Source organism: Oncorhynchus tshawytscha, linkage group LG09 (assembly GCF_018296145.1).
Source record: "Oncorhynchus tshawytscha isolate Ot180627B linkage group LG09, Otsh_v2.0, whole genome shotgun sequence".
Taxonomy (NCBI): Eukaryota; Metazoa; Chordata; class Actinopteri; order Salmoniformes; family Salmonidae; genus Oncorhynchus; species Oncorhynchus tshawytscha.
In genome coordinates, this window is record NC_056437.1 from 26296829 (window position 1) to 26312106 (window position 15278).

General features: G+C 41.6%; 3 protein-coding genes across 3 annotated transcripts in view; 2 read left to right on the forward strand and 1 right to left on the reverse strand.

Annotated features, from left to right (window-relative positions):
• Positions 1–1375, forward strand: part of LOC112257641 (dystrophin-related protein 2-like) — a 28754-nt gene extending 27379 nt beyond the window's left edge. Inside the window, exons 22-24 of the mRNA XM_024431378.2 lie at positions 61–184; positions 296–394; positions 593–1375. Coding sequence (XP_024287146.1) covers positions 61–184; positions 296–394; positions 593–612 — 243 coding nt within the window. The 3' untranslated portion in view covers positions 613–1375. The remainder of the gene's footprint in view (positions 1–60; positions 185–295; positions 395–592) is intronic.
• On the forward strand, positions 1162–2275 carry rpl36a (ribosomal protein L36A). Its single transcript, XM_042327842.1, is given in 6 exon segments — positions 1162–1191; positions 1335–1373; positions 1375–1432; positions 1666–1733; positions 1915–2037; positions 2255–2275. Coding segments are annotated over 6 exon segments (339 nt in total).
• Positions 2276–5322: 3047 nt separating this feature from the next.
• Positions 5323–15196, reverse strand: glra4b (glycine receptor, alpha 4b). The gene is made up of 10 exons (XM_024431379.2): positions 14482–15196; positions 13276–13403; positions 8722–8789; positions 8405–8628; positions 8126–8208; positions 7784–7921; positions 7480–7694; positions 7116–7274; positions 6440–6550; positions 5323–6152 (listed from the first exon to the last, which is right to left on the reverse strand). The coding sequence occupies exons 1-10, from the start codon at positions 14538–14540 to the stop codon at positions 5883–5885; spliced, it is 1455 nt and encodes a 484-aa protein (XP_024287147.1). The 5' UTR covers positions 14541–15196; the 3' UTR covers positions 5323–5882.
• Between the last annotated feature and the right edge of the window lie 82 nt (positions 15197–15278).

The following is a 15278-nucleotide window of genomic DNA, read 5'->3' on the forward strand; positions in this document are numbered from 1 at the left end:
CATGAAAGTGCATCCTTTTATTTCCTTGTGATTTTAGAATATGTTTTGTGAGTCCAACAGAACAGAGGGGGTTCAGAGGACAATGTATCGATTGGAACACCATCATCTGTGTACTCTCCTGTGTCACGAAGAGACCAGCTGGGGAGACAGCTAAGCTCAGGAGCCTCCAACACAGAACCCCCAGGTAACATACTACGCTAGTTTGATATGAGGATTAACTATCAAAGACATGTTGCCATTAGGGGCTTGTCTAAAAGGGAGCCATCATGCCTTTGTTTTCCCTATGTGTAATCAGGGCCTGCCTTGGAGCCAGAGCAGGGTGTTACAGCAGATCACCTTCAACAGGTCATAGAGCAACTGAAGAACGTCTTCCCCTTAGAGACCAGAGAGAACAGTAAGTTCAAAGGGTTGATAACCTGGCACAAAGGCTACATTCTTATGATCAATGGGATATCTCCACTGCATAATCCTTATTACATCAGAAAAATATCTCAAAAGTATGCCAGCCTTCTTTGACCGTCTCTGGATATTCTCTAATAGTGTGTACTTAGTACATTTAAATGTCTGTTCTTTTTCATTTTTGGCCCCATAGGTGTTGCATCACCTTTTTGACTTGTTTGCCATTCCAGAGACCAGACTGTGAACCTAACACCTATCGTTAACGGATAGCCTTCAAGATTCCTCTCACTATGATCAAGCACATATCACTACTGAGATCCATGTGTGTTTTATCCAGCTTAATACACATTGAAATGAACAAACAGGCTGATAATGAATACATTTGACAAAATAAGTGTACATTATGGATGTCCAGTGGCCAAATATACCATTGGATGGAAATGTGTTTATGGTGTCAGGCCCATCTTTGTCTATGTGTAATATTTCATGATGTTGATATTTTTTACATTTTCAAGAATTAATAAATTCATAATTCAATGTTTCTCTCTAACCGTTTAATTATTTTGCACAAAAGTACATTTCCACATGTAGTTATTCATGTCAGTATTCAATATTCTGTCTCTCAGTAATAGTTTAAATATATGAAAAAGTTAAATTTCATTGTCACAATGTAGGCCCACAGAGGGAACAGCCATACAAATCACTTATCAGTACTTTCCATGGAAAGATATTCTCTTCTGTTAAATGGACTTAATCAACAGGATGGCACAATTTTCACGCCACTATACCGAAGTGACTTTTTCGTAGCAGGTTAGGAGAATTTAGGAAAACGTTATTGAAATTGCTAGCAAGCAATGTGATACAGGCTTCAGTGGAGAGGAAGTCTTAACTATATCTTTGCTACAGTCATTTACTAGTGTTTATGTTGTATCTAGGTAAACGTACCGAAGACCCGCAGGACTTACTGCAAGAAATTTAAAAAAACATAAAACTCACGAAGTTACCCAGTACAAGGATTCTCTGTGTGCACAGGGTAAGTTTGCCACAGAGTTTAACATTCAAAATCACATTGTATTGGTCACATACACATATTTAGCAGAGGTTATTGCGGTTGTAGCGAAATGCTTGTAACTTTTTAAACGTAGGCGCTAGAAGCAGAGCTGCCATGTGTCGTTACTTCACAGTCTCTGTCTGCTTGAACATTCACATGTATTTATGCGTGGTGTCTACCTCCGCATGCGTTAATCAGGTAACAATGTATTTTAGGCAAAAGGAGATACAACCGAAAACAATCTGGTTGTGGTGGCCAGACAAAGCCTATTTTCAGGAAGAAGGTATGCAAGAATCACAACGGGGAAATATTTTACAAATTCACTGTTACCCTAGTCTTCCCTTCTAAAGATGGGACTTGTTTGCAAATTGCCTGTTTTAGTTACCATGTCTACCCAAGTCGGCAAATGAATCATTTCCATATTTTTATGTTGCATGCTTGAACCCTTGTGATTTGTCCTGCAGGGTAAAACTACAAAGAAGATTGTGTTGAGGCTGGAGTGTGTGGAGCCCAACTGTCGGCAAAAGAGAATGGTGCCCATCAAGTGATGCAAACACTTTGAACTGGGAGGAGACAAGAAGAGGAAGGTAATAGTACTGGTTCTCCTCAGTTTTGAGAACCAGCAAACCTTTGCGTCTATTGGTAGCCTAATTGTGAAACGTGGGCACGAAGCAGAGGGTGGTGTTAATGAGATGGACACTAAGACAGTTTAGCTTCTTATAGATGGTGATTTGAATCTATTTTCAGCAATCTGTGAAATGTTATATTTTTTTACCTAATCGCTATCCTTTTTCTTACTCTCAGGGCCAGGTCATCCAGTTTTAAACTTTCTCTTTTCTTGGGCCACTTTAATCAATAAAATATATATTCTAACTGTACCTGAACTTGCACTGTATTTACTGTTGTCACTTGATAATAAACCTCTAGTATACATTGGAACCAGTCAGACAAGTGATCTTGAATTGTCTGACACATGCAGTTAAACATGATAATGCCCTCCTTTTGGCAAATCTGACCACGACTCCATTTTGTTGCTCCCAGGCTATAGACAGAAACTAAAACAGGAAATGCCCATGCTCAGGTCTGTTCAACGCTAATCCGACCAATCTGATTCCATGCTTCAAGATTGCTTCGATCACGTGGAATGGGATGTGTTCCGGATAGCGTCAAACAACATTGATGTATTCGGTGAGCGAGTTTATTAGCAAGTGCATCGGTGATGTTGTACCAACGGCGACTATTAAAACCTTCCCAACCAGAAACTGTGCTTTGATGGCAGCATTCACGCAAAACTCAAAGCGCGAACCACTGCTTTTAATCAGGGAAAGGCGACCGGAAACATGACCGAATACAAACAGTGTAGCTATTCCCTCCGCAAGGCAATCAAACAAGCTGAGCATCAGTATAGAGACAAAGTAGTCACAATTCAAAGGCTCAGACACGAGAGGTGTATGGCAGCGTCTACAGTCAATCACGGACTTGTCACAGGCCGGCTCATGGCCTGTGGCAAAAATGAGGGGACACGAACAACAGGTATAGGCCAATCAAAAAGGTTCTTTATTTTTAAACCAAAACTATTAACTTTAAACAAAGAAAAAGGAATGAGGTGTGAAAGTATAATGTAAGGTGTATGTACAGTGCAGGGATGTGTGAATCTGTGTGTGTGAATGACTGCGTGAAAACTATGCAAAACTACAAAGGAACAAACAAAACAGGATCATACCTGGAGGAGCCGAGAGAGACCAGAGTGATTAGTGAAGCCGTTTAAATACCCTGAGCCCAGGTGACTCCAATCACTAACGACCCTCTGCCTGCAGGAGGAACCGCAGGAGTAACCTGCACTGCAGAGGGGCCGTGACAGACTACAAAAAGAAAACCAACCCTGTCTTGCTCCCAGACAAACTAAACTTCTTTGCTCGCTTTGAGGACAATACAGTGCCACCAACACAGCCCGCTACCAAAACCTGCGGGCTCTCCTTCACCCTTCACCGCAGCCAACATGAGTAAAACATTTAAACTTGTTAACTCTCGCAAAGCTGCCAGCCCAGACGGCATCCCTAGCCACGTCCACGGAGCATGCGCAGACCAGCTGGCTGGTGAGTTTACAGACATATTCAATTAATCCCTATCCCAGTCTGCTGTTCCCACATGCTTCAAGAGGGCCACAATTGTTCCTCTTCCCAAGAAAGCTAAGGTAACTGAGCTAAATGACTATTGCCCCGTAGCACTCACTTCCGTCATCATGAAGTGCTTTGAGAGATTAATCAAGGTTCATATCACCTCCACCCTACCTGACACCCTAGACCCACTCCAATTTACTTACCGCCCCAATAGGGCCACACGACGCAATCACACTGCCCTAACCCATCTGGACAAGAGGAATACCTATGAAAGAATGCTGTTCATCGACTACAGCTCAGCATTTAACACCATAGTACCCTCCAAACTCGTCATAAAGCTTGAGACCCTGGGTCTCGACCCCGCCATGTGTAACTGGGTTCTGGACTTTCTGATGGGATGCCCCCAGGTGGTGAGGGTAGGAAACATCTCCACCCTGCTGATCCTCAACACTGGGGCCTCACAAGGGTGCGCTCTCAGCCCTTTCCTGTACTCCCTGTTCACCCATGACTGCGGGCCATGCACACCTCCAACTCAATCATCAAGGAAGGAGGAGGTGAGGGCCCTCGGAGTGTGGTGTCAGAAAAATAATCTCACACTCAACGTCAACAAAAAAAAGGAGATGATCGTGGACTTCAGGAAACAGCAGATGGAGCACGCCCCCTATCCACATCGACGGGACAGTAGTGGAGAAGGTGGAAAGTTTTAAGTTCCTCGGCGTACACATCATGGACAAACAAATGGTCCACCCACACATAGCGTGGTGAAGGCACAACAGCGCCTCTTCAACCTCAGAAGGCTGAAGAAATTTGGCTTGTCACCAAAAACATTCACAAACTTTTACAGATGCACAATCGAGAGCATCCTGTCGGGCTGTATCACCGCCTGGTACGGCAACTTCTCCGCCCACAACCGCAAGGCTCTCCAGAGGGTCGTGAGGTCTGCACAACGCAACACCGGGGGCAAACTACCTGTCCTTCAGGACACTTACACCACCCGATGTCACAGGAAGGCAAAAAAGATCATCAAGGACAACAAACACCCGAGCCACTGCCTGTTCACCCCACTATCATCCAGAAGGTGAGGTCAGTACAGGTGCATCAAAGCAGGGACCGGGAGACAAAAACAGCTTCTATCTCAAGGCCATCAGACAACATACTGACTCAAATCTCTAGCCACTTTAATAATTAAAAATTGAATGTAATAAATGTATCACTAGTTACTTTAAGCAATGCCACTTTATATAATGGTTACATACCCTACATTACTCATCTCATATGTATATACTGTACTCTATACCATCTACTGAAGCTTGCCTATGCCGTTCGGCCATCGCTCATCCATATATTTATATGTACATATTCTTATTCATTCCTTTACACTTGTGTGTAAAAGGTAGTAGTTGTTTCACTACACTCGCATTAACATCTGCTAACCATGTGTATGTGACCAATACAATTTTATTTGATCTGTAGTGAAGTTTGGATGATGCCTTCCCCCCCTAATTGACTATCAAATGTGAGCAGAATGTAGGTTCTAGTTGTTAAATACTCCTCAGAAAACAAACTAGATAATCCCTATGTATTATTCAGTGTTTCAAATGGATTAGCTGTGGATTTAATACTCCTAAAGGTGTACGCTGTATCCTGAACTTCCGTTCCCCCTCTTATGTATGTTTTCTTTCAGAATGGACACAAGTTTAGGAGCATCACTGAGACAGTGACAACAGCAGTGATTCATTTTCACACTAGTCATTAATTTGGCTTTTTGGTTTAATTGAGGATGACAAAGTCAATACTTGACACAGTATGATAATCAAGGACATTGTCTAACTAGACAATTCAATATGTCCAGCATTCACTTCTGTACCAATAATGTACAATTACATAAAGTGTACCATATGTTTAAATCAATATATTTGTAGGGGTTTATGATTTGCCAATACGGTAATGTGGCAATCCACAAGAGTACAAAATAAATACAATTCTGAAATACAAAAAAATATATATTTTTCCATGCAGTCCTGCTTCAATATCTGGACTTGTGCCCTCCATGGGGGTGACATTGAAAGTATCCATAGTGCAAGAAGGCTTATATGCCATTAGTGCGTTCCATTGGAATTGTAAAAAAAACTTAAGGATGACACTTCGAAGAGACATCAAGTTTGCTTACTTTCATAAAAAAATGAATGGAACTGGACATGCAGTCAGTTATTTATCCATTGGCACAGCTGATGGATCTCCAACACTGTCTCAAAGTGTTCTGTGGAAGACTAGATTCTAGTACTATAATTCAGTCCACAGATGTTGGTTTGTCACAGAGTAGCTCGAATGGCTTCATTCCGTAGCACTTTGTACGTGAGCCAATAGAAAACATTGAAGCAAAGGAAACTCAGAGGGAACACAGCCCTGGATATAGTGTCAATCCTTTTTGCCCGATCTACAAACCGCCTGCGGATGTCATACAGTGGAAACCCAGGAGGTAAGGCCTGAAAGATTGGGGCGTCCATCTCTGGTGGTGCATCTTCTGCTGCTCCATAACTATGGAGAAAATAGGCCTGACTCTGCTCTGTCAGTTCCTGCTCCTAGGAAAGGACAAAAGGAAAAGGGTCAAATATGTCTGTCACCCTCAACCTGAAACATTTTCTCCACATTTCTTGCCACATACAGTATTATAATTATTCAAGTGTGGCAAAGTAAAAAAGGACTTGGATTTTGTGATGAATACATTTCACATTAGAGAGATTAAACAGATAGCGATGACAACCGTATCACTGTGAGATCTACCATTTTGTTTTTCTAAGTGAACAAACAGTGGACTATCCCCATTAAACTAGACTCCAGTCAATGTGAGAAAAGTAGGAGTTTTTACCCTGGCACAGACACTGCACTGCTGAGGGCCAGACAAGGTCCCCTGGCAGGTGTTGTTGCCTGGCACGTTGTTACCTTTCACTTTGCTGCTCTCACCAGTTCCACTTCCCTGCTGATAGAGCCAGAGCAACATGGAGGTTTAGCAGGCATACGAGAATACTGTGATTCAATCTAAACAACATGCAGTGACACATTACTGATGACATTCAAGTATGTTAACAGAGTCTGAGAAATACCAACTGAATGTGTAAAGGTTTCAAAATAAGATGAGACTTAGGTAAAACAGTAGACTATCTGGTCCCTGGAACTGATCTAGATGGAGGTGTCAGGGAAAAGTATTGGGAATTTTCATAATATAGTGGAAGGCTAACTGTGGAGCTACAGATAAACTACTACCACAAGTCAGTTCAATAATTCCAGATAATTATTTTTTTGATCACTCTTTTGGGTTACTTGTTTATGTTGAGGTCCAAAGTGAAACGGAAAGCCAAGCTGTTGAGTAGAGCAATAATGGCTAGAAGAAGGAAGAAAATGACTTGAATTTAGAACAGATCTGTGGATCTCCCAGCATGATACAACAGCCAGCTGAACTGTGTTGCTGCTGCATAACAGGGCATAGAGGGAATAGCAGGTGACAGCAGCCTGAGGGAGTGGGCTGCACAGGGTCTCGTACTCACAGTTCTCTGCCGCTGTTGTTCTTTGATCTTTTTCCTCAGTCTGAAGAACTCTTTGTGCTGTCGTGAGACAAAGTTTACTGCTGCATACTCCAGCAGTGCAGCAAACACAAAAAGAAGACACACAGCCATCCAGATATCAATGGCCTTCACATAAGACACCTACAAACAGATGAATACGTGTTAGAACTTCAACATGCAGGTAAACATCTGAAATAACCTGTGATGGTTAGTTATTAAGTATAAAACTGGTAACTGGCATTTTCTGAATTAAATAATCTTTTGAAATCAATTTTGATTGAATGTATGTAGCTTGTCCAGCTAGAACACCTGAGCAAAATAAAATATCAAACATTTCCTCTCTTACCTTAGGCAAGGATGCCCTGGACCCAGAGCTTTGTGTTGTCATGGTGAGCACTGTGGTGATACCAAGGCCCACTCTAGCTGGGGCCGCATCCATGTTGATCCAGAAGGAGACCCAGGAGAGGATGACGGTTAGCAGGCTGGGGATGTACATCTGGATCAGGTAGTAACCCATCTGTCTCTCCAGGTGGAACTTTACCTCGATGCAGGCGAATTTACCTGCCAGCAGATGCCAGATGGTTAGAGATGAAGACATTGTCATGAAGCAAACTGTGGCAATAACATTCCATTGAGAGCCCAGAATCTACCTGTGTTGTAGTGTTTGGTGCAGTAGCCCAAGTCTTTCTCCTCCTTCAACACAAACTGAGGAAGCATCAGGTCATCAGCCACCTGCACAGGGCCAATATTCAGCCACTGGAAACACAGGTCATTCATGGTGTAGCCAACTAGAGCACAGAGGAGAAGGGAGAACACGGGTTTCTTTTATTCATGATCTAGCCTGCTACAGAGGGAGAGGCAAGTTTATTTATAAAGTTGTCAACATCAAAAGCCTGTCTAGTCAAGTGTAGAGAATGGGGAAAAAGAGGCACCAGGAAGTGAAACTAGCCGAGTGCAAAGAATGGATAAAAAAGAGGTAATAGAAAACTCACAGCTTTCCAGCTGCATAGAGCATGTCTGAATGTCCATAGGGAAGTTCATCAGATCCATAGGGCAGGACAGGATCAGAGTTAACCTGACTCACAGAACCAGAAGCACATAGTGAGAGGGTGAATAGAAGACAGGTATGGGGAGCTTTGTACACTAATATTACTTGTGGCCTCAAATTGAGCGTTGATAATTATTGTTACTGATCACATGTTATAAATAACACAATTGTACTCTTATATATAATTATGAGGAGACACTACTGTTTTAGAGACACCGGTCACCTGATACTGTAGAGGACATTCCCATTTTGGAATATCCGCAGCAGTTTGTTGTCTGTGGTGACTTCGTGAAAGTTTGCCCCTTTTTCATTGGCAAAGAAAAGGTCAGGTTTCCAGATGGAGTCCAACATGGAAGGATCCAGGTCCAGAGAGTCATCAGGGTACTCCTTATAGGCCAGTCGTGGGTCATTCCATTGTTGCCGTAGAAACACATTAAGCCGATAGTCCTATGGTAGTTATAGTAGAAAAGAGACAGTCTATTAAAGTGAGCGAACAGCCGCTGTTTGGAGGAAAGGTGGATGAGAATAAAAAGCCCTCACCATAGTGGTTTCTGTGATGGACCCAAAGCTGTTGATGAACAGGTTGATGGTGACATTCACAGGAGGACCTGAAAAATAGTCCATGAGACACAGCTACTCATCTATACTGGATTATAATTTCATGTGTTTCACTATACTATTTTCTGAAACGGACAATTTTTTCATTGCTTTAACCTGTACTGTAAAATGCATTACTCATACAGTACATGTTCATTCATCATTCATTCATATTTCAAGGAAAATATCTGTGGCAGAGCATCTGTGGCAAATAAAAACGGATCTGAAAACATTGTCAGGTCTATTTAATGATGGGATAATATTGTATTCCAGCCCACAATGGAATAAGAACTATTTTACTGTATATACTGAACAAAAATATAAACGCAACATGTAAAGTGTTGGCCCCATGTTTCATGAGCTGAAATAAAGTTTTTTTCTTAGGCACAAAAAGGCAATTTTTCTCAAATGTTGTGCACAAATTTGTTTACATCCCTGTTAGTGAGCATTTCTCATTTGCCAAGATAACCCATCCACATGACAGGTGTGGCATATCAAGAACCTGGGGATAATAAAAGGCCACCTGTGGCAAACTGCACTAGCATCGAATAGTCCCCGCGATATGCAACTTTTCAGGGAAGTCAGGAACCAATACACGCAGTCAGTGAGGAAAGCAAAGGCTAGCTTTTTCAAACAGAAATTTGCATCCTGTAGCTCTAACTCCAAAAACTCCATGGAGAATAAGAGCACCTCCTCCCAGCTGCCCACTGCACTGAGGCCAGGTAACACTGTCAACACCAATAAATCCACGATAATCGATAATTTCAATAAGCATTTCCCTACGTCTGGCCATGCTTTCCTCCTGGCTACCACAACCTCGGCCAACAGCTCCACCCCCATCCCCAGCAACTCGTCCAAGCCTCCCCAGCTTCTTCTTCACCCAAATCCAGATAGCAGATGTTCTGAAAGAGCTGCAAAACCTGGACCCGTACAAATCAGCTGGGCTAGACAATCTGGACCCTCTCTTTCTAAAATTATCCTCCGCCATTGTTGCAACCCCCATTACCAATCTGTTCAAAATCTCTTTCGTATCGTCCGAGATCCCTAAAGATTGGAAAGCTGCCGCGGTCATCCCCCTCTTCAAAGGAGGTGACACTCTATACCAAAACTGTTATAGGCCTATATCCATCCTGCCCTGCCTTTCTAAAGTCTTCGAAAGCAAAATTAATAAACAGATCACTGACCATTTCAAATCCCACTGTACCTTCTCCGCTGTGCAATCCGGTTTTCGAGCTGGTCATGGGTGCACCTCAGCCACGCTCTCAAGGTACTAAAAGAAATCATAACCGCGATCGATAAAAGACAGTACTGTGCAGCAGTCTTCATCGACCAGCTTTCGACTCTGTCAATCACCGTATTCTTATCGGCAGACTCAACAGCCTTGGTTTCTCAAATGACTGCCTCGCCTGGTTCACCAACTATTTTTCAGACAGCGTTAAGTGTGTCAAATCGGAGGGCCTGTTGTCAGTACCTCTGGCATTCTCTATGGGGGTACCACAGGGTTAAATTCTTGGGCCGACTCTTTTCTCTGTATATATCAACAATGTTGCTCTTGCGGGTGATTCCCTGATCCACCTCTATACAGACGACACCATTCTGTATACATCTAGCCCTTCTTTGGACACTGTGTTAACTAACCTCCAAACAAGCTTCAATGCCATACAATACTCCTTCAGTGGCCTCCAACTGCTCTTAAACGCTAGTAAAAACCAAATGCATGCTTTTCAACCGTTCGCTGCCCACACCCGCCCGCCCAACTAGCGTCACTACTCTGGACGGTTCTGACTTAGAATATGTGGACAACTACAAATAACTAGGTGTCTGGCTAGACTGTAAACTCTCCTTCCAGACTCATATTAAACATCTCCAATCCTAAATTAAATCTAGAATCGGCTTCCTATTTCGCAACAATGAAAATGAGAACTTGTTCTCAACTTGCTTACCTGGTTAAATTAAGGTGAAATAAAAAATATCTAAAATGTTCAGTTTTGTCACACAACCCAATGCCACAGATCTCAAGTTAAGGAATCGTGCAATTGGCATGCTGACTGTTGGAATGTCCACCAGAGTTGTTGCCAGATAATTGAATGTTCATTTCTCTACCATAAGCTGCATCCAATGTCATTTTAGAGAATTTGGCAGTACGTTCAACTGGCCTCACAACTGCAGACCACGTGTAACCACGCCAGCCCAGGACCTCTACATCCAGCTTGTTCACCTGCAGGATCATCTGAGACCAGCCACTCGGACAGCTGATGAAACTGAGGAGTATTTCTGTCGTTAATAAAGCCCTTTTGTGGGGGAAAAACTAATTCTGATTGGCTGGGCCTGGCTCCCCAGTGGGTGGGCCTGGCTCCCAAGTGAATGGGCCTATGCCCTCACAGGCCCACCTATGGCTGTGCCCCTGCCCAGTCATGTGAAATCCATCAATTAGGGGCTAATTAATTAATTTCAATTGACTGAATTCCTTATGAATTTTAACTATAAAATTGTTGAAATTGTTGCGTTTATATTTTTGTTCAGTATAATAATAATACATTTGTATAAAGCTTTTGATTAGATTTATTTTTGATACTGTATATATACACAATAAAAACAACATGCATTTAGAATCAAGGCAGATAAAACAGCAATAGTGTGATTGGTGCTAAATACATTTTAGATTGGGACTAGGACTATCAAAAATTCAGTCTGTAGAAGTGGGTTTTAAGGCCCGTTTTAAAAGTTCAGAGTGATGGTGCAACTCTCAGATGGCCAGGGAGAGCATTCAATAGGCGAGGGGCAAGGAACCAGAAGGGTCGGTCCCCCATAGTTCGGAGACGTGTCGAGGACTTGAAGCAGTAGGGAGTGGCTGGAGCAGAGAGTGCAAGGTGGCTAGCTGATTGAGATGAGGTCGCTGGGCTTTAAATACAAGCATGACCATTTTGAAGTCAATCCTGTAGTCGACCGGTAGTCAGTGGAGTTGGACCAGGATCGGGGTGATATGGTCTGACTTCTTGGTCCTGGTCAAGACCCTGGCAGCACTGTTCTGGATTAGTTGGATCCTCTGTAGTGATTTGGCTAGGAAGCCCCCAAACAGCGCATTGCCGTAGTCATTCTGAGAGAAGGCGGCGTGGATGAATTTCTATGCATCTGTCTGGGAGAGTGATGGTATAACCTATTGGAAGAGGTCAGAGGAGAACCAGTTCAGAGCTGTTCCAGAGACAGCAGTGTGTTCTCTGAGATGCCACAGGAGGATGATGTGGTGTACAGAGTCAAAAGCAGCACTGAGATCTAAGAGGAGGAGGATGCTAGGAGATCCAGAATCAGCAGCCATCAGCAGGTCATTGGTAACTTTAATCAGAGCTGTTCCGGTGCTGTGCAAGGGCCAAAAGTCAGATTGGAAAAACTTTTACAACTGATTAGATGACAGATGAGATTGAAGTTGGTTTGCAACCACGTTCTCCAGTACTTTTGATAGGAAGGGGAGGTTGGAGATGGGCCTGTAGTTGGATAGGATGTGCTGGTCAAGGTTGGGTTTCTTCAGTAACGGGGTGACTGCAGCTGTTTTGAAGATTGGTGGTACTGTACCTCTCCGGTCAGCAGGGACTTGTTGATCAGGGTGATGAGAAACATAAGCAGGCTTGATGAGCAGGTTTTGAGTAGGGATAAGGTGGTGGCCTTTCATTTTAGAGATGATTGACTGCACAGCGGTGGATGTGTTTACACAGTTTATAATGTGGCAAGCTGTCTTGTATTAGATTGAGTAATCACAAACAGACAGGATAAAATGGTTGTCGTTTCCAATATGCTCCCATTAGTACATTGCATCTCACAACTACTGACATCATAAATAGTTCATAATCTCATTTCCTAAGAGGGTATAATTTATTGATTCTACTTTAATTAAATGTGTGTATTTATAGACAATCAGCATGGAGTTACTTTGCATTGCATTCACTGGCATATTTCAGTGATGTGCAGCAAGTATAAAATATATATGATGAGATTTGACCCTTGAGAAATAAAGAGGAACTATGTCAGAGGGAATCTGCTGGCTTCGCTGGCTGTGGAGAAACAGACTGAACTAGGGGCACTATTCATTCTGATCCCGAGATAACATTTTAAGGTAATTTCCGATTGAGCTGACATGCAGCATATACTGTGAATGCAGTCTCCGCTAAAGCGGGAATATTGCCTTTACATTTCAATCACACTGTAAGGTTGAACTTCTGCGACGCGGATTTAATAGAGCCCAGGGTCTGTGGGTTAACATAAACGCAAAATGACAATTTTCTAACCAAAAACAAATGCTCTGAGTAATTCCGGCTTTAAGTTTCAAAATAAATAATTATAATATGAAAGTGGAAATCTTTCAGATTTATATCCAATTGTATCTTAAATATATTATTTCAAGCTACTGTACTACAGCCACCTGTTTAGGCTTTACTGTACTGTATCATAATGTGTATAACTGTATATGTATTGTTTTATAATCTACAATGTACTGCATTATACCTTTGAAGTTGGGTCTAATGCGGGCGTCATACCCAGATGTCCTTCCCATGAGTTTATCCAGAAAGTCAGATGGGGAAGGGGCCTTCCCTACCCTGCTAGGTAGCTTCATCTCCTTACAGGACCCAGGCCTGCCAGAGGGGAGGAAGAGGAGCAAACTGTGAGAGGAATGTCAGGAGTAGTATTATCTGGAACTGATGGGCAACTACAGTTTCAGACAGTCATAATAAATGGATGTGATAGAAAGAATTTGATTCATAAAAAGGTGAAGAGTTACATACTCTGCTCAACAAGTGATATGCTGCAAAAACATATTTCTTTGAAAATATAAGGTGGGAATAAGAATGGTAGGGACGATATATGTTTTTTGTAATTACTATTTCTTTGTAATCGGCCACAAGCAGTAAAGTAGTGACTATTTTTTGTAATAAAATTGGAATATTAATGTTTTACAATTAAGAGATGGTATTTGAGTTGGTTTTGATCATTTATATTGATTTTAGTAAACACACAGGTCATGTAGCTTTCTCCTTTATGTAGACTGCGTATATCTAATCCCTGGACAAAATCATCTCTCCACTGTGGCTTTCCCAACATCCCAAATCACCTTGCTCCCTCTATCAGCGGTTTTCTTTCATAGATGATCCTACTTTAAGTGTAGGACTTCTACGGTCTAGTCCCAATGCATTAGACTAACAGCAGAATCGTATAAATTTGTTAAGCTAAATGTAGAGTTGTTTATGAATAAATATTTAATACAGGGTAAAAGTCTGCAAAGTTTGGAGGAATAACTACACCTTTTAGTATATAGTCCAAATAAATATCCTACAGTTATTGGTAATTATTTTACAAAATGCAATGTATGATGATCAACATGATTAGCTCATCAAAATCAATTTAATATCTATTATACATGTATTATTTTTAGGCACATTTAAAAAATATATCTTGTAGAACATATGAACCTTTCAAGGTGAAAAAAATGATTTTATTTCTGTGATTTTCATATAATTGGGAAAACATTGTACATTCCCCATGGAACAACTTCTCACTTCAAAAGTAGATCTCTATTTCTTCAGTTTACACAAATGCACATTGAAACATTTTCATTTTTCTTAGTCTCCTTTTAGTTTTACTCAAACAACCACAGGCTATAATAAAACAATAAGTACTTACTAAGCCAAAAGGCAAGACAATTATGTATCTTACCTGCATTGTAGAAAGCAGACCGAGGAGACCCATACCATCCACAGGACTAATGAAAGCATTCTCTGCTTACAGCTCTATGTATAAAATAAAATACAAATGGATGAAGAAATGTTTAGAGGCATATAACTCAGTGAAGAGTCTGTGAATCTAGGCTGAGAAACATGGTGTTGCTCCTCTACCCAGACAAATCCATATTGAGCCCTCTGAGCCTCCGGCTCTCTGCAGGTGTAACATCCAAGATGATGCTGGTCTATAATTCAAGGTCTGGGGAAGTTTTGCCATGTGATTTTTTTGTGTTGAAGACCCACAAGCTTTATGTCTTTTTCATAGCCAAATGCATGCTCCAGGAATTACAGCAGGAATATTTAAAGAGACAGCAGCATTTGAGACCTCTTTTTTATACATTTTTTAGTCAGTGAGTCTTTAAAGTTCCAATATTTTGAGACTTTATCTTATGATGGCTTTAGACTTTCATGAACACAGTTTGGATCCACAGTCAAGGCATTTCCTATTAAATAAATAACTTTTTTCACCTAAAAAGAAAAACACAGTAACAGAGAACATGGACATACATTCCCCAAATATATATTCACTGAACAAAATTTAAACGCAACATGTAGTGTTGGTCCCATGTTTCATGAGCTGAAAAAAGAAATCCCAGAAATGTTCCATATGCGTATATTTCTCTCAAATGTTGTGCACAAATTTGTTTACATCCCTGTTAGTGAGCATTTCTCATTTGCCAAGATAATCCATCGACCTTGATAGGTGTGGCATATCAAGAAGCTGATTAAACA

Excerpts from the sequence above, each read along its gene's own strand:
- glra4b (XM_024431379.2), bottom strand. The coding sequence starts at position 14,540 with ATGCTTTCATTAGTCCTGTGGATGGTATGGGTCTCCTCGGTCTGCTTT. Across the intron at positions 8,790-13,275 it reads CATTAGACCCAACTTCAAAG|GTCCTCCTGTGAATGTCACC; the intron begins GTATAATGCAGT and ends ACTATTTTTCAG. Across the intron at positions 7,695-7,783 it reads CACCAAACACTACAACACAG|GTAAATTCGCCTGCATCGAG; the intron begins GTAGATTCTGGG and ends ATCTGCTGGCAG.